Genomic DNA, 18250 nt, shown 5'->3' with positions numbered 1-18250 from the left:
ATGGATAAAAACATCAACGGCGAGTGCTGGTAGGAGTAGCCAGACAGGGGCCAGTACTGCTTTAGCTGGCAAATTCCATTGGGGGGTTTCTAGTCTGAGGCAGATTAGAATTTGAGCACTGAATTTCAGAAGAACTGCCAGAACGTACCATCCCTAGAATAATAAGAGCCTAAATATTATATTCAAAAAAAAAGGTGAACATTTGTAAAATTTACCAAACCCCTGACAAATTGAAAATGGATTGAAAATTTTTCCAATATTTGATTGGACAAGATTTGAACTATTATGTAATATAGAGTACATTGCTATTTGAGGTGTTTCGAATGTCTGGAAAAGTACCTTTCGTCGAAGAGTGTTGATCCTATCATGCCCATTCTTACAGTGGGATATCATATTAAACACAACGTATGTCAAAAGAATATTGTCATAGAGCCACATTGGGATGAAAACGATGAACCAATTCCACTGGATCCTCTGGTCCAGCCTCAGAACGAGAAGGATCAGAAAGATCAGCAGATTGAACCAGGTGAAGAGGGCTCGGTGCAAAACTGCCATTGCCGAGCTGTTTTCTCCTTAGAATTTCAATCTATTACCGGAATATCGATACCTCCAGCTTTGTTTAGTAGGATGAGTGTTTTGGGCGACCGTTGACGTTTCGGAGGTTTCGGATGACAACACTGAGTTCCACACGTCCCACACGCACATAACCTGTCCAATATCAAATTAATTAGGTTAGAGCTCACCAACAGCCATGTATTTACCGTATATACCAACAGAATAATTTATTTTGCAATTAAATTACTTTATATAAATTGGGAATGATTTCAGCAAGAGGAATATAATTTTTTAATACAGGAACTAATAGTCTATTCATAATTAATATTACTTTTCACGTGACTGTCATTGACACTTTAATGAATAATAAAAATAAAAAAATGATGAAACGATAACTCAATTTTCTCTACCCTAAACAGATTGCGTTTTTAAAATGCATACACAAATTGCCATTGACTTTCTCATTTTCTCCTGGCCTGCCAATTTAAACGTTCCCGCCTTTTCTGGACCAATTGAAACGTCTCGAATTCCATATGACTCTGGGACTGCGCATTATATCCAAGTACTTTCTATTTAACACGATTCAATTGAAAAACTGCAACCCCCATGGATTAAATCATCAATAAATAATCTACGGGGTGTTTATATGGCAGGGAAGGGCTACTTTCGACGTGTCAGGGAAATTAAAAATTTTCAAGTGCTTCAAAGTTTTTTCCATGACGTGTCCGGTGGTAACGTGCGTGGGGCGCATGCGCAGTGCTACCTTACGTGGCATCTGTAGAAATCGCCTCAGTGAGATACATTGTCTCGTTTTAGTGTAAACATTTGTCAATATTTAGGGTTGCGATTATGATTTAAATAACAAAAATAATCGTTCAGGTGAGGATAATCATAGTCCCTTCAAGGGCACTAATTTTTTGAAGAGCACACGTGAATGATAGTAATTGGAAGACACTCTTGGGTTTCTAAACACCTGCAGTTAAAGTTCACTAAGTGTCCTTTCCAATATCTTGTCCTATTACTTTAACGAGTGTATGAGATATGTTGCCCGATATGTTGATGAATCAACTGACATTAAAGATCATTTTTACATCAATGATATTTAGTACATCAGGTTAGGTCGATTGCACTGCACTTTCGCAGGTGAGGGATGATCTCGTAGTAATGGGATTTCATTTTCGTAAACGTCAGGATTCATTGATTTCCACGTTTGTCAATTATTTTAACTGACAATTTGCATTTATGGTGATGAATTCATCTAGTGTGGACTCTTCACTTGATTCAAAATTAATCTCAATCCAACCAAATTCTTAATCTATTGGTAATCATTAACAATATGTTATGTTGTTGGGGGTGGGTGATGATTTATCAGCTGTATATTTTTGAAAAATTCAGTTTGACTTGTAATTAGAGTTTCGTTGTGCTTCCAGTGAAAAAACAACAAGAATGAATCAGCAGTATATGCATCAGGCGCATCAACAGGCGCCTCAGCCTCATCCTCAGGCTTCTCATTATGGAGGGCCTCCAGGTAGTTCTCCTTACGAAGCATTAAACGCCAATGTTCCGCCTGGAATGATGAAGCCCCCTGTCAACTCCCACCAGTATCCTCCACAGAAAACCATGCCAGGACCACCTCCAGGAAATCTACCCCCAGGTGCCAGTCCATACTACAACTACAACGCTCAAGTCAATAATCAACAGCCACCTCCCCCCAATTCATTTCATGGGCCACCACCTTCGGTGAATCAGGATAATTTGACAAACCAAATGTCCAGTATGGCGTTAAACAATGCTCCATCGGTGAGTACGCACGAAAATTAAATCAAAATTTGAAACACAATTTCATCACAATTACTAATGTAAATTTTTGTTAATTCCCAGGTATTTCCCCCGCAGTCTGCGACCAATTCAGCCCCGCCCCCCTCAAATATCAACGGTTTCTCCTCAACAGATCACTCGCCCTCAGGTCCTTCAGATCCTCTCCTTCCTCCGGCGCCAACCTCGCAAACCCAGAGTCTTCCACCGAGTCAAGCAGCGGCAGCCAACGTGAATAGATATCCAGGAGAGCCTCCTCACATGACACCACCAAGCCAACTCGGTCAAAAGCCCCCAGGACCCCCTCCCATGAACTACCCACCATCCCAACAGCGACAAATCCCTGGTCAACCTCCTCCAGGTCAACAACCCCCAGTCCAACAACCCCCAGTTCAACAACCTCCAGTTCAACAACCCCCTGTTCAATTAACCCCTCAAAACGCTCCCATGTCAGGTCCCCCGCACCCCCAGTCCTTTCCGGGAGCTCGATTACCACCCGGCCCCCCAGGAAATTTACCACCAACAGGTCCTCCACCGTCAAACATTGGAGGATCACTGGGACAGCCTACACCTTACATCGCATACCAGTCCCAGCAACACCAGAACCTCCAGAGGCAGATGATGCCAGGGCCCCCAATGCCTCCTCAGACTGGTCTGCACCAGCCCCAGTTGCCACCAATGCGTCCAGGAGGCCTCCCAGGATCGATGCCAGGTTATCAACCCCCAGATGCTTATAGTGGCCAACGCAGTCCCTTCCATCCCCAGGGTCTGAACATGGCAGGTCCCCCTAATCCATCCTCTGTCTATCAGCCCGGTGTCCAGCCCCAACAAGCACGACGCCTCGACCCAGAATCCATGCCCAGTCCCATCCAAGTGATGCAGGATGATCAACGCACCCGAGGTGGTGTCTTCATTACCAATCAAAAAGGCCTGGCCCCTCCCTTCGTCACAACAAAATTCGTTGTCCAGGATCAGGGAAATGCATCTCCCAGATTCATCAGGTCAACCATCTACACAGTACCCACGACAACGGACATAATGAAACAAACAGGAGTGCCTTTTGGACTGATTGTGAGTCCTATGGCCCAGGTTATTGAAGATGAGCAGGATCCACCGATCGTGGACATGGGCGAGATTGGTCCCGTGAGGTGCATCAGGTGCAAGGCCTACATGGGCCCCTTCATGCAGTTTATCGATGCTGGAAGAAGATTTCAGTGCGCCTTCTGTAAAGCCACAACAGAGGTACCATCAGAGTACTTTCAGCATCTCGATCACACTGGCCAGCGAATGGATCGATACGAGAGACCAGAGCTCATGCTGGGGACTTACGAGTTCATAGCAACCAAGGAGTACTGCCGAAACGCAACCTTCCCCAAACCACCAGCGATAGTGTTCGTCATTGATGTGTCCTATAATAACGTTAAATCAGGATTAGTTAATCTTCTCTGTGGCGAACTCAAGAACATCATCAAGAATCTTCCTAAGGATCGTTTTCAAGAGAGATCTGTTATGAAAGTTGGATTCATCACTTACTCGAACACTGTACATTTTTACAACATCAGTCCTAATCTGACACAGCCTCAGATGATGGTTGTTGGGGACGTGCAGGATGTTTTTATGCCCTTGCTGGATGGATTCCTGGGAGATCCTGAGGAGAGTGAGGCTGTTATCGATGCGTTGTTGGCACAGATTCCTGTAATGTTTGCAGATACTCGTGAAACCGAGACAATACTTGCACCTGCCATTCAAGCTGGGCTGGAGGCACTGAAGGCTTCAGATTGCCCTGGGAAGCTCATGGTGTTTCACTCGTCGTTGCCCATTGCTGAGGCACCTGGCAAGCTCAAGAACAGGGACGATAGAAAGTTGCTGGGAGGGGACAAGGAGAAAACTGTGTTGGCTCCTCAAAGCACAGTTTACAATCAGTTGGGGCAGGAGTGCGTGGGAGTTGGCTGCAGTGTCGATCTCTTCATCTTTAATAATTCTTACATAGATCTTGCTACCATTGGGCAGGTGTCTCGATTGACAGGGGGAGAGGTTTATAAATACACATATTTCCAGGCCGACAATGATGGAGATCGCCTTGTTACAGATATTATTAATAACATTAGCAGACCCATTGCGTTTGATGCTGTGATGAGGGTGAGAACGTCCACTGGGGTGAGACCCACTGATTTTTACGGCCACTTTTTCATGTCGAATACAACTGATATGGAATTGGCTAGTATTGATTGCAATAAAGCTGTTGCTATTGAGGTCAAGCATGATGATAAACTCTCTGATGAAGAAGGGGTTTATGTCCAAGTGGCACTTCTCTATACCTCTTGTGGAGGCATTCGTCAATTGCGGATTATTAATCTCAGCCTCAAGACATCATCCCAAATGGCTGAGCTGTACAGAGCGTGTGATCCTGATGCCGTTGTCAATTTCTTTGCTAAACAGAGTGTCTTCAAGCTCATCGAGTCTACACCCAAAGCTGTCAAGGATAATCTGATTAGCAAATGTGCAACGATTTTTGCTGCGTACAGAAAACACTGTGCATCTCCCTTCAGTGCAAGTCAGCTGGTCCTACCAGAGTGTATGAAACTACTTCCTCTTTACGTCAATTGTCTGCTGAAGAGCGATGCAATCTCTGGGGGTGCCGACATGACCATCGACGATAGAACTTTTGTGATGATGGCTGTGGCTACTATGCCTCTTTATACTTCTGTTAATTACTTCTATCCTAGGCTGCTGCCGCTGCATGATATTGATCTTCAGGCCAATGAACTGCCACAGCAGCTCAGATGTTCTATTGATAAGTTTGCGGAGGATGGAGCTTACTTGCTGGGTAAATTGACTCTTATTTTTTATACTTTTGCAATGTCAAGCTTTAACATTGTCAATTTTATATTGATTATTCAGTTTTTTCGAATGTTTGCATCATCGGTAGTCTCAGTTATAATTTTTCAATTGATTTATTGAATTTTCTAGAGAATGGTATTCACATGTTCCTATGGCTGGGCCATGCATTGTCCGCCGAGTGGATTCAGGCAGTTTTTGGTGCACCAGTGGTCGACACAGAGCGCACCTCAATTCCTATCCTAGATAATCAACTCAACATTCATATAAGAGAAATAATTGCCCGCGTCCGTACCGAAAGACATCATTGCATGAGGGTAAGTACCACTTTCACTTTCAGTAGCACACATAATTACTAATTCTCCGGATGAATTCACTGAACGACCTTCTCCTCAATTTCTCCATTTAACTCCCGATTAACTTGTTATTTCACAGTTGACAATTGTACGCCAGAGGGATAAATTGGAGATGGTGCTGCGACACTTTTTGGTTGAGGATCGAGGAAACGACAATAGCCAAAGCTACGTCGATTTCCTCTGTCATATGCACAAAGAGATCAAGACACTCCTTAGTAATTAAAATAATTATCCCATGGCGAATTTAAGGATCAAGAATTAAAACAAGAGAATGCTCTGGACACTAACAATCGGAGAGTGAACATCAAGGATAGACTGGAGTCAACCCAATTTCACTCGCAGCGTTTTAACCCTGAAAATATCTATAATCGAAAAATGAAGAAAAAAATGAAGGAAAAAAATCTGTATTATCATAACAATTTTATTTTAAACTATAGTTTTTTGTTATTTTATTCCCTTCGAAAAATCGAGTGAGGTAAATTAATTGAGGAAGGTAACGCAAAATATGTAAAAAATAAAAATGAAAATATATATCTATATATATACCGAGGTATACTCAAATTTATAGAAAAAAATAAGAAAATACATTACATTATTTCAGCTTGAAAAATGGTTTGTGGTGGAAGAAAATTGTTTTTTATTTTACATGAAGTTCAAAAACGTACTGAGGACAAATCGATGAATTTTTCAAAGTGCAATTGCTCTCTCAATATTTATTAATATTAGGAAAAGTCGATCATTAACAAATAGCAAAATACCAATCCGTTGAGTCGTGTGATTAAATCAAAGAAGAAAAGTGCGTTCGACTGTTTTCGATCGTTTTTATTTTTGCGTCATGGACTGGATGCGTCGTATTGGTTCTTGTAAAATCGAGGGGGAAGACAACTGACCGGTAAACGAGTGGAGTATCAGACTATTACTTTCTACTGGCTTATCCGCTGGTGGAAGTGTGTCGAAACGAGGGGAAGTGAGCAGATGTCAGAGGCTGTTAGATCCTCCGATAGATTTGAATAATTAGATATCAAAGCGAATATGGAGGTAAATGAGTGCAATTATGATGCACTTAGTCTCGATGAAGCCTGTGCTCTTTTCGAAAACACCAAGAGCAACTTTGAGCTGGGGATTTATTCAGTGATAACAGACTGCGTTTTGGTAAGTGCAATGACCTTATCAAGCATCTAGTGTTGTGCCATTCCTTTGGAAGATATCCGCTGATTATCTGCGCTACTTTCGATTATTTCTGCTGATTGCAGTGCCCCTTCTCGAGAATTTCTACAGTTGACACTCGGCAAAATGCGAGTTTTATTTTTGACAGTGCGAAAACACACATCTGGAGGATTTTTCATGGGGAGAATCTTGGGAATTATAAGTTTCCCAATGATACCAGGTTGATGATTTTTTTTTCTCTATCAAATTTGATATTTTTCTAGGGAAAGTTACAATTGGTAGAGGTGCTTGACAGTTTAAAGGCTTTCATAATTTTCCTAATTATTTTTCAACAATTAGTATTTATTTTCTAACAAATAAAATTATAATTCAAATAAAAAAACGAATGGAAAATTTGAAGAATGAATTTTTTATTGTTTGTTTTTCTTTTCGTCACTTTTTTTTCTTTACTACTTTGAAACTTTTGACACTGAGCGCAATTATTCGTTAAAAATGAGAAAATCCCCTATTCGAATGACTGTAAAGTACAATTAAAATTTTCCGTTTCCCCATGATAAATGCAGAAGTTTGATTTGCGAACTCAAGCCACGACTAGGACAATATGGACTGTATAAAGTAACAGTGGAGGATTTCGGCTGCGAGATTACCACAATCAAACAACCAGCAAATCCCTACACACGTGAGTTGGCATCAAGAACACCAGTAATTTTATTCTATAATTCCTTTTTAATGTCCTCCAGCTCTTGTCGTTATCTTTGCTTTGCTCCTGTGTGCTCTTCTCCTCCTAGCGTCCGGGAGAATCCTCAAGAAGTACTTAAGGAGTAAACCGGGAGTTCCAAATCTAGGAGAATCCAATGAGGAGAGATTGAGTGGAAAACGACGCGTTCTATCCATCGATACGTTTCGAGGGTATTTATAGCTCTTTATTCCCTGTGATAATTCTCCTCATAATAATGTCAACGATATTCTAGGATGAGCATCTTGATGATGATCTTCGTGAATAATGGAGCAGGGGGTTACGCAGCTCTAGAGCATAAAACGTGGAACGGACTTTTTATTGGTGACCTGGTATTCCCTAGTTTCATTTGGATCATGGGCGTCTGCATTCCCATCGCCTTGACCTCGCAATTGTCACGAGGAGTTCCGCGGTGGCAAATATGTGCCAATATCGTCAGACGTGGCTTTTTGTTATTCTTCATTGGAGTTTGTTTAAACACAATTGGAACTACTGCCCAATTCGAGACTATTAGGGTTTTTGGAGTTCTCCAGAGGTTCGGAGTTGCTTATCTAATTGTTGGGATTATTTATATTATTTTGAGTAGAAGACAGTCTCAAAAATTTCAGGTAAATGTCTCCATAAGTCTTTGCATTTCTTTCAATTCACGAGCAATAAGTTGATGATTTTTTTAGCATGGGTTTTTCGCAAAAACTGAAGATTGCTTATCACTGCTGCCACAGTGGATTGTCATTTTGGGTATCGTTGTAGCTCATTGCATGATTACATTTGGTTTGAAAATTCCAGGATGTCCCACGTGAGTTTATTTTCAAATTTCTATTCTTTGCATTAAAAAATAAAGAAATCTCTTTCACTAGAGTTTAAAAAATGGTTTGGACGACTGCAATTATGTTGGGATGTGAATGGACATTGTTTTTTTTTCGCCTGTAGAGGATATCTCGGTCCAGGCGGATATCACAGATCAGGAGAATATTTCAACTGCACAGGTGGTGCTGCCGGATATATCGATAAATTAGTATTGGGAATCGATCACTTATATCAACATCCAACGATCGATAGAGTCTACGGATCGGGGCCTTTCGATCCCGAAGGAATTCTCGGCTGTCTCACGACGATATTCCAGACGTTTCTGGGGGTTCAGGCGGGAAAAATTCTGAGGATTCATAAAAACTGGAAGAGTCGTGTCATCCGATGGATGATTCTCACCGTCATATACGGCGGAATCGGTTCTATTCTACATTTTAAAAATATCATACCTGTCAACAAGAACTTGTGGTGGGTATTAATGATCCACTCGAGAATTTCATTGATTGTGTACATTTCCTCTTTCGTTTTGGATGGCCTAGGTCGCTCTCCTTCGTATTATTGACAACAAGTTTTGCTCTTGCACTTTTGACCGCTTGTTATCTACTGGTGGATGTCGCTCGTGTGTGGAACGGTGGACCATTCAGAATTGCAGGTGATATAAATGGAAAATTGATAAATGCAACTGATTACATTATAAAACAAGTTTCCTCCCTCAAATCCTAAATCAGACCCTCGACCGAGAGTGAATTTTTTCATTTTTTTTTTCATTTCTTTTTGTTCATTTTTACAGTTCGACATTTCATGGATAGTGTTATCAGCCCACCGTAGAAGACTAAATCAACCGATGGTTGATATAAAAATGAAATTTGACGATTCTCACTGCATGTTACAGGCATGAACGCGCTGCTCATGTATATCGGCCACCAAATGTGTTACCAAATATTTCCGTTCCACTGGAGATACGGTGCTATGAATACCCACTACTGGAAAACAATCGCTGGCCTGTGGGAAGTCAGTGCATGGGCTACAATCGCTTACATTATGCACCACAATCAAATATACATCAGTCTCTGATATCATTTCTAATAAAAATCAGCATCTCATGTACAAGTCATTCGAGTAGAATTCGAATAGAAATGAATAGCCACGAAGAATTCACCTCTACTTTTCATAAATAATTTATTCTGTGGCTTACACATAGTCTTAGCGATAAACAATTATTTATATTATTAATCAATGCGATTTCATCTATCCACTAGTTAAGTTATCCACATTGTTTTGTTCTCTGTTGGTTTGTTTTCGAATGAATATAATTATAGTACCTTTTGCTGTATTATCTACATAAATGAAAACAATAATTTCCCATGAAGCTGGGGATGGGGATTACACTTGTAACAAAATAGAAAATCAAACGAATAAGAAAGAAAGAAATATCCACGCACACGCATACACACCGATAGTCCCATCTCTCCAATTGTTTTAATTTTTTTAATTCAAACTTCATAAAAGCAAAGAAGAAACAATTTTTAGACAATAAAAATTTTAATATTCTGGAGTTATCTCTCGTGTATTCAATAATCGGTTGTGTCTGGGCCTGAAAATAAACATAAAAATTGATGAGATGAATTTTCAAATTCCATTATCAATAGAAAAATAGCTCTTTGTTCAGAGTCTAGTATCGCGTATCCGATTTAATTGTAATTAATAGAACGAAAAAAATTATTACTTGATTCAAAGGATTCTATATCTTTTTATCAGTTAATTAATCATTAAACCGTCATGCAAGATTGCTTCATGCAAACCGTGAATAAAAATAGTGACAATTAAATATAAATAATTTAAACTGAATAATCATTTAGAAATTATGATAGCGTTAGACCGCAGAGTCTCCCATGCTGTACGAGCACATTTACGTAACTTCATGTGTTCTTTAAAAAAAAATAATAATAATTTATTTTCAATTAATCATGACTTGCTATTAAAATTATGAAACGTCTGGTCTGTCTAAAATACGTGAGACATTGTGGTGTCCTCGTGGGTTTGACGGGAGGAAGAGCGCATCGAGGAAGACGACGAGGATGAAATTGTCAGAGTCTTTGGCGTAAGAAAACAGGGTAGAGATAGATCGAAGAGTACTGTTAAAGATAATTGTCGTCTCAATGATTACTCTGCATATTCACTAATTACAACCCGGAATTTATTAATCTAAATAAGAATCAGTAGCCAAATGATGAAATGAGTCATCTCAACTTCCCAATAATTTAGTAACAATATTTCAAGATAAAAATTAATAAAAAAATTATTACTCCTAAATGAAACTTCAATTTAAAAATGGAACAAAATGGAAAGCATGAGGAAATAACCCCTAAATTTCCTATAACTCTTATGACTGTCAAAACAATTCTATATTTTTACGTTATGTCCCCACGAAAATAATGAATGGATAATGGCAATTTCCTCATCTGGTTGCACTACTTGATCAATTATCATAGTAATCATCGTTTCCACAAAATAAAGATATCAGATACCGAGACATTTTGGCTGAATTTGAAGAGAAAAAAAATATTTATAAAAAAAAGTTATGTACCGATGGGTGAAAAAAAATGTCAGGCCATGTCCGCGGTCAGGCCATTGTCACCCGGGATTCCCAACATAGCACCAAATCCCATCCGGCCCCCAGATAATTGGAGTAATGGAGAATGAGGATGAATGGTAGCGTTCGACAATTAACAAATCCATTGCTTGCAAATGTACAAAAAAACATGAAAAAAAAACGTATTTTTGCTTGTGCTTTGATGATTAATTTCTGACCATCAGCAGCGGTCGTACTTGTTGAGTTTGGTAATATGGCCTTGAATAGTCCTGGGTACATTTTTTGTGCTTCTAACCCTTGGACAGAGGATCTTGGCCCTAAAAGGCCAGGGGGAAACGCCCTGGAGGACCCCAGGAATCACAACTGGCGAAGACACGCCATTCTTATGGTCCTGGATCTTTGCCTCTTTCCAAGTCTTGAAATATGAGTCTTTCCCCATGGAATCCATTCCTCCAGTGCCCAGGGACTCCTGGAATCTTTTCCAGGAATTCTCGAAGATTGGCGAGAAGTCCGGAGATGTCAAACCACTAGACTCACTCGAGTGGTCGTAATTGAAAGCACTAGAGATCTTGGGGAGATTCAATTGGTGTTTTGTCACTGACATGTCTATGACAGCCTCTGAGGCGTCGTCCTTATCTTGGGGAACATCTGAGTCACCACTGATGAGTCTGAAGAGTCGCGAGTGCGTCTGAGTTCTCTTGTAAGCAGCAGTTTTCTTCACAGGTGTGCTCTCAGAATCTGTGTCAACTTCTGATATGATTCTGCTGAGGTCTGATGTCACGCCGCTGTCCTCCTCATCAGTCTCATCACGCGTCTTCTCCACTGTTAATAAGAATTTATTTTTGCTCTCATCGATTACCTCTTCTTCGCTTTTATTGTCCTTGTCCACTGGCAACTTAAACTCTGGGACTGGAATATCCCTGGAGGACTCATCATCATCATCATCATCATCATCGACACTCCGAGCAGTAAACACCACTGGTGACAAGTTTCGCTTCATAGGAATAATTTCAGTTGTCCAAAACTCATTGATACATTTCTCTGGACACCAGGATTTAGGTCTCATGGTCCCTTTCCTTCGCAAAGTAAAGTCGACAGTTGTGCTTGTATCAATGACTGGATCACGTCCTTCTGCCTGAGACTTTGATATCAGCGTAGCTGAATTATCCTCATCTTCGCTGGTGGTGACAGATATTCGGAACCTCAGGGGTAAACGAACGTTCACAGTCAAAGGCTCATTTGCCTCATTTTGCTTCAAGTTATTCTCGGCCTCAATATCTTTTTTCCCATTTACCTCATCAGCCCCATCCTTATTGTGTATTTCATCATCTCTCAGTTCTCTATTTTCATTTCCAAGGGCTACTTCTGGCCTCAGCTCTTTCTCTGATCTTTCACCGTTTTCATTTTCACTCACAGAAGACTTGGAAAAACTTGGACAAGCCGTTGATTCTTCTCTTTTAACACTCAAATTAAGTCCTGGAGAATAAATAAGGTACGACTCGAATTCGCTGGTAGTCTCAGAAGACCGCGAAGTTTCAGAAGTCTCTGAATTACCATCCTGGAGATTATCCGCAAATTGTCCAGTGTCTTGTCTCTCTTTATGAAAAATATCACCAGGCATAGATGATCCGTCTTTGATGTTACCCCACCAATCACAATACCTCGTCTCATCATCATCAATCTTGCTGGCCACCTTAACCCAGTTATCCACTGACTGCGATAGTTCTAAACAATCATTGTAATGTCTATCCACTGGTGGTAATTGGAAAATTTCATGGCACATTGGTGAACACAAACGGTAGTCATAGATAGGACAGTAGGCGGATAGAATATTATCGGCAATGGAAGCATCCAGATAATGACAAGTATGAGTGGGTGAAATATTGTGATCCTCGATGCTGGTGTTACGGTGATAATGACTATTTGGTGAATTAATTGAACATAGGAGGGGATTGTATGGCCAGAGTATGGATTGGGAATAACGCGGTATAACACTCTGATGTTTGCCTGGTGGCATCATGTTATTCTCTGATTGACAGGTGAAATCTGCTTGACGATTATCTTGATTCGCTACAACAAACACATTGTCATTCACAATACAAAATCGTTGATCATTTGATCATTTGATGGCTCTGCTGTCGCGGTATTTATTGGATGATTTTTGCCCTTTGTACGTTCAATTTGCTCTCACTCATTGCAATAATGGAACCATTCGTTTGTCGTTAACAAATTATTAACAAATGCCAGGATTGAATAAATTAATATATGTTATTTGTTAATGAATGGAGAACTGGAGAGTGAAAGTTGGGAGCAAATAGGACTCCTTGTTTACACATGTTTCCTATGATCAAAGGACAGGACAGTATAAACTCTTTTGGTGATTTATTTTGTTTATATCATGTTGATTATTCATGAACAAATGTGAGGCAATCCAGACCGCGTTAATCGAAGATCGATGGTTGATGATCGATTGTTACGTGTATTTTAAAAATATTTTTTTATCATTGTGCTTTTAGAGAATATCGGCACACATGTGAGAATTTGAGATTGAGACTTACCCACGGATTCAGGGGTTGTCATTGCCTGAAGTATCCTAAAGGATCTGGAAGGTATCGCACTTCCGGTGTATTTCTTAGGCTCTTGGACCTGTTGCTCGCTTGCTGGGACATTTGACTGAGGTTCATCTGTTAAATCAAGTTAAAACAACCACTAAGAATCACTAAAGCACCAATTTACATTCAGAAATCAACACTTCACAAATAAAAGTTTTGTTATTAGACGTTAAAGTATAAAAAGTCAAAGGTAAAAAGGTAAATTGAAAAAGGTTTGCAATAGATTTGTAAGAACGACTAGTGTTATTATTCTTAATTAATGCACACAGAAATGATATTTAATTCACCGAAGGTTCGTGAGTTCCTGTTCTGTTTCTTGAGGGCACTGTTCACATTGCGAGCAGGTGCAGCTGAGATGACATTTAATTTTATTCAAATTGATACGTAGTAATAAAAAAGATAAATCGATCAATGGCTTAATGATGTTCGTTAATACTCACCATTGGTGTTTGCCCCATCATCGGTCATGTTCTGAAGATAACGAAAAGCCCTAGAGGGAATGGCAGCGCCACGATACCGGGGGTCTTCCTCCTGATGAAGATACGTGTCCCCATCAACTTGCTCTTTGAACTTGCTCATCAATAGCTTATCGTCCTCAGTCAATTGAAGTTTGCGCACCTGTTCGACATCAACATCGTCATCGTCCGTATCTGTGATTTTCTGAAGCACTCGAAAGGATCGAGATTGGACGGGTCCGGGTTCAGCTTGAATGGGCGGAGCAGATCTCTGCTGGAAATTTCCTCGATTTCCCTGATTACCAGATGGACTGTAATCATTCCAAGCCGGCTGTTGATACTGAGAATTAACCGGAGGACTTGTGGGTTTTCCCTCAATCCTCATCGGGACAATGTAAGTTCCACCCGATTGGGGCTGGGATGCAGGAGGAGATGAGACAGGTCGAGGTGCTGGGACTTGATTCTGCGAGTTTTGAGGGGCGTACCAGCGAGACTGATGATGAGGGGGGGTCTGTTTTAGCTGATGATGCCCAGACGCCCCATGGTCGTTTTTCATGGCGAAGACAGAGGGTCTGTCTTCAACCTGCAAGCATTTAAAATGTTTATAACATCTGTTCAATGACCAAATAATAGTAGTAATAATAATAATAACAATAATAATAATAATAATAATAATAATAATAATAATAATTACACAAAGAGGAATAACACGTTCTCCAGGCTGCGTCTGCACGGATCTCATCTGGGTCAAGGGTCTCTGCTGTTGTTGAGATACTGGAGACTGAGGAACAAATGTAACAGACTCCGGAGGGCTCTGCGGGGGTGAATAAGAAGCTGAACCATTTCCATTACTCCTTCTCGCCCACTCAGGAAGTTCCTCTTGCCTCTCCCTGACATTCTTCTGCATCCATGGTGTTGGTGCCTTGTTGAGATTCACCTGCGTGGGACTCGTTGGAGTATCTGGAGTGGTGGGCTGCGAAGACGGTCTCGACTCAATCTTCACCGTTGGTTTCGGTGTCGGTGTCTCTTGGCCTCTCTCCCCAGCATTTGACAATGTCCGATTGACCTGAAGTGGACGAGTGACTTGTGGTGCATTAGTGGGGAAAACAGGAACAGCCACTTGAGGCTGAACAAACAAATTGGCACCAGTGGAGACTGGACGTGACTGTTCAGCTGCCAGAGGTGATTTTGGTGGACCCTCAATTCCCTCATCATTTGCATTCTTTGCCACCCTGCGCGCCATTCTTGGACTCCTGATCTGTGATAAATCCAGTTTACCACCCATACCTGGAGTGTAAGTAAAGGGCTTTTTGTCTTTCGTCATCATTGCGTTTTGAATTGCAGCTGGCGGCTCGTATGGATCATTGGCACTTGGCATTGGGCGTCTTAATGCTGGTGTCTGGAAGAATTTTATATTTTCCGGGGATTATTTGTAATGCTACAGTTGGGACAATATTTGGCAAGTGCACGAGAGTTGTTCAGAAAAACGTTGCAACACCTGTCTTGTGTCATTCGAAACATCCACTTATATCACAAGATTTAACGGTTTAATTTGGAAATAAAGAATTGAGCGTGGACTTGTTATGTGTATTGCAAAAAATTTCCAGAGTTCGAGAGAATCAAACGTTTCAAATGATTGACATTTTTCTGTCGAATAATCTCTATTGATTTTTACCATTTACGGAACATTAACATATCAAATTACTTGAGGAATTATACAATATATAGTACAATATAATGGAAATCAATTGAATAAAATTGTAATTACCGGTATTTCGGGACTCGTCATTTTATAGTTTTAGAGTAAATTGAGGTTTCAGAGGAATGGAAAATGCGCAGGAGCCTCTTGTTTTTGTCACAAAATGTATGTTGTGAAGGCAAATGACAAACTAAGAATATGAGAATTTTGAAATCTTACCTCAGTGTTAATCCTCATTGCTGGCATTTGACCAACCCCAGGTGGTGGTGGAGGCGGTGGTGGGGCAGGACAAAATCCTGCAAATTATTAACAACATTTTGTACAACACAACATCATTATGTCCATCGTCACAAGCCGACGGAAGTCATTTCATTGACCTGTTATTCCAATCTACACAATATTTTCTCAGGGCTTACCTGGAGCTCCGGACGCATCTGAATTCCTGTAAAATAAATATTTCGATGATAATTACAGATGGAATTATAATTGAAATATTCGTGACACTAATTTCTCTCAGAAAATGATAGAGATTCAAGTTCTAGAAAAATAGGGTAGACAACTAGTTCACAAAAGCCATTGGTTGGAGTGAGATTTTTTTTTTGAGAAAAAATGGAAATAGTTGGGAAAGTTGGTCGATGACGCATGGATTATAAAATAGTCTTCGGCACACTCCCAAAGTTCTCCTTAGGTAGAGAAGTGTGGAAGTGTGGAAGCAAGGCAGTCAGCGGTCTGTAAGTGTTCAGCCAAGGTGGTTCACATATTCACAGCTCTCCCCAGAGTTCTCCTTTACTTGATCCATCTCATTATTTATCTTTATTTTTATCTCATTCTCTTTATTTTGCAACTTCCATGATTCGTTATACTAAACAAATTCTATCTATATCAGTTAGAGTCGGAAATTTCTACGGCACACATCTGGCAGTTGACATTTTGTCCTGGAGAATGGTTGATAATGATTCGCGCTTCCTTAATGGTCAACGCCATTTAAGGAACCTCTAGGTCGCCAGGTTGTCCACAAGGTCGTCCCATATGTGTAACATTAAATGGACGAGTGGACGATAAATCATCCTCAATTATCAGGAGGCTAGATGATAGAATGAAAAATGGAGGTTTCATCGAAACGTTGCACGTCTATCAATCCACACGTGAAAATTGAAAATATTTATCTCATGGCAAAAGCTCATGGAGTTGGGCCTTTATTGCTTAAGGGATCTCTGCCAACTCGCGCTCTATAGAGTAGAAATGTATTTAGGTAGATACACGAAGCGCAACTAATTTTAGCGACTGCTGACCCGCGCCGTAAGCACACCCGTATAAAATGCTTCCGATTATATTATTTTTAGACATTAGGTTTTGTGGCACTGTTAATCCAATGCCCACGGACAATCAATATATTATTTTCTCCCTGAGTTCCTCGTCGAATCTATGCTCTTTTTTGAGTAGCATGTCAGTTGATACTCAAAGAACTCGATGAGAGTGAGAATCAACACGTAAGAGGATTTTTTACGGGAAAACGAGCAAAGGCACTTTTAACTTGTTTAAAAATATCTTCCATCTCGCTGGGTACCAGGCAAGCAAGGCACGTGGCAATGAACAATTTTCGCTATATGTTGGCTATCGCCAGACATTCGGTGAAATTTCGCCAAAGGTCATTGACATCGGAGGAAGATCGAAGGACAGGTCCGATTTGATGAGATCCACTCTCTGATCATCGACTTTTCGGGGATTTTGAAGATTCTGCTGTTGTTAGCCACTGACCGAAATAGTATTGAGTTTATTTGGGTCATGTCGGCTCTATAAGGTGAGCAACAAGTGAGGGCTTTGCCGAAATTCAAGGGCAAAGATTATTGAATAGTGCATGGTATCACTGGATTTATGAATAATTTATCGAGAATTTTTGGATCATTTAGATTTATCATGAGACCGAGGCAGACTTTGGGGCTTAGAACAGAAGATCAAGTGATTAATTGGGAGAGATGGTGTCTTACCCGACTAATGTTGCTGAGCTCATGGTAGTATCCTGGAATGGATGGTAAATTCCTGGAGATGTCTTGTCTGTCTTTTGTTGGAATTATCAGTGGATTTAGTCAGTAACTGGGATACGATGCCGACACTGGGACGCGTCCGTCGCAACTGACGATGACTCGCCGCCGGCCCAGAGAAATCGTAGCGATGAGCTGTACAACAACACACGTACAAAAAGGTGAGTTTCTGTCGATCCCAGCCACCCATATTGTTGCTCATGTTGTTGCTGTTGTTCATCAAAGACACAACAAGTCACATCCCAGAGTGTTCTAGTCCGTGATTTTTTCTCCAATTTCAACTGAGATATTCTTGCATTATTCCATTTTCATTTCTTTTCCACTTAGTGAAAGCTAAAATGAGATGACAAATCAGTTCGCCTGGGAATTTAATTATGAAAAGAGAAGCAGTTTGCTTGAGAAGAGAATTGCAGTTTTTCTCAATCAGAGAAGAGAGATAATCCATTCATTTCTGCACATTTAAACACGTTCTCCCTCTCTCAATTCTATTATCAACCATCGATAAAATAGAATTCACAAATTACGGAAAAAATGCGAGAATAAATAAATCCGAATTGAAATTATTATGTTTTTTC

The 18250-nt window shown here is 40.4% G+C and overlaps 3 protein-coding genes across 5 annotated transcripts; 2 read left to right on the top strand and 1 right to left on the bottom strand.

Moving 5' to 3' along the window:
• Nucleotides 1-1324: 1324 nt before the first annotated feature.
• Nucleotides 1325-6000, top strand: Sec24CD (Secretory 24CD). Of its 2 annotated transcripts, none has more exons than XM_011298457.1 (5): nt 1325-1434; nt 1986-2355; nt 2437-5197; nt 5341-5525; nt 5644-6000. In XM_011298457.1, exons 2-5 carry the CDS (start codon nt 2002-2004, stop codon nt 5785-5787), a joined length of 3444 nt encoding a protein of 1147 aa, XP_011296759.1. In that variant the 5' UTR covers nt 1325-1434; nt 1986-2001; the 3' UTR covers nt 5788-6000. The 2 variants fall into 2 exon arrangements, with proteins under 2 accessions (XP_011296759.1, XP_011296760.1); XM_011298458.1 differs by lacking the exon at nt 1325-1434 and adding an exon at nt 1488-1698.
• A 482-nt stretch (nt 6001-6482) lies between these two features.
• Nucleotides 6483-9848, top strand: LOC105262726 (heparan-alpha-glucosaminide N-acetyltransferase). Of its 2 annotated transcripts, none has more exons than XM_011298455.1 (9): nt 6483-6716; nt 6818-6951; nt 7295-7410; nt 7472-7640; nt 7703-8075; nt 8142-8263; nt 8398-8742; nt 8814-8926; nt 9065-9160. In XM_011298455.1, the coding sequence occupies exons 1-9, from the start codon at nt 6597-6599 to the stop codon at nt 9100-9102; spliced, it is 1530 nt and encodes a 509-aa protein (XP_011296757.1). In that variant the 5' UTR covers nt 6483-6596; the 3' UTR covers nt 9103-9160. The 2 variants fall into 2 exon arrangements, with proteins under 2 accessions (XP_011296757.1, XP_011296756.1); XM_011298454.1 differs by lacking the exon at nt 9065-9160 and adding an exon at nt 9167-9848 and having other exon boundaries at nt 6484-6716.
• Nucleotides 9849-9874: 26 nt separating this feature from the next.
• On the bottom strand, nt 9875-18181 carry LOC105262927 (uncharacterized). The gene is made up of 8 exons (XM_011298833.1): nt 17622-18181; nt 16050-16075; nt 15853-15929; nt 14629-15333; nt 13920-14517; nt 13767-13829; nt 13426-13551; nt 9875-12985 (listed from the first exon to the last, which is right to left on the bottom strand). Exons 1-8 carry the CDS (start codon nt 17642-17644, stop codon nt 11088-11090), a joined length of 3516 nt encoding a protein of 1171 aa, XP_011297135.1. The 5' UTR covers nt 17645-18181; the 3' UTR covers nt 9875-11087.
• Between the last annotated feature and the right edge of the window lie 69 nt (nt 18182-18250).

Source organism: Fopius arisanus, unplaced genomic scaffold, assembly GCF_000806365.1.
Source record: "Fopius arisanus strain USDA-PBARC FA_bdor unplaced genomic scaffold, ASM80636v1 scaffold00011, whole genome shotgun sequence".
NCBI lineage: Eukaryota > Metazoa > Arthropoda > Insecta > Hymenoptera > Braconidae > Fopius > Fopius arisanus.
This window is presented reverse-complemented; position numbering and strand designations above follow the sequence as displayed.

What these genes read in the sequence shown, in the direction of transcription:
- Sec24CD (XM_011298457.1), top strand. Translation starts at nt 2,002, where the DNA reads ATGAATCAGCAGTATATGCATCAGGCGCATCAACAGGCGCCTCAGCCT. An exon ending in GGATGGAGCTTACTTGCTGG is followed by an intron (nt 5,198 to 5,340) that starts GTAAATTGACTC and finishes TGAATTTTCTAG; the next exon opens with AGAATGGTATTCACATGTTC. An exon ending in AAAGACATCATTGCATGAGG is followed by an intron (nt 5,526 to 5,643) that starts GTAAGTACCACT and finishes GTTATTTCACAG; the next exon opens with TTGACAATTGTACGCCAGAG.
- LOC105262726 (XM_011298454.1), top strand. Translation starts at nt 6,597, where the DNA reads ATGGAGGTAAATGAGTGCAATTATGATGCACTTAGTCTCGATGAAGCC. An exon ending in ACCAGCAAATCCCTACACAC is followed by an intron (nt 7,411 to 7,471) that starts GTGAGTTGGCAT and finishes AATGTCCTCCAG; the next exon opens with CTCTTGTCGTTATCTTTGCT. An exon ending in GACAGTCTCAAAAATTTCAG is followed by an intron (nt 8,076 to 8,141) that starts GTAAATGTCTCC and finishes TGATTTTTTTAG; the next exon opens with CATGGGTTTTTCGCAAAAAC.
- LOC105262927 (XM_011298833.1), bottom strand. Translation starts at nt 17,644, where the DNA reads ATGAGCTCAGCAACATTAGTCGG. An exon ending in AACGTGTTATTCCTCTTTGT is followed by an intron (nt 14,518 to 14,628) that starts GTAATTATTATT and finishes AAATGCTTGCAG; the next exon opens with GTTGAAGACAGACCCTCTGT. An exon ending in GACAACCCCTGAATCCGTGG is followed by an intron (nt 12,986 to 13,425) that starts GTAAGTCTCAAT and finishes CCATCAAATGAT; the next exon opens with CAAATGATCAACGATTTTGT.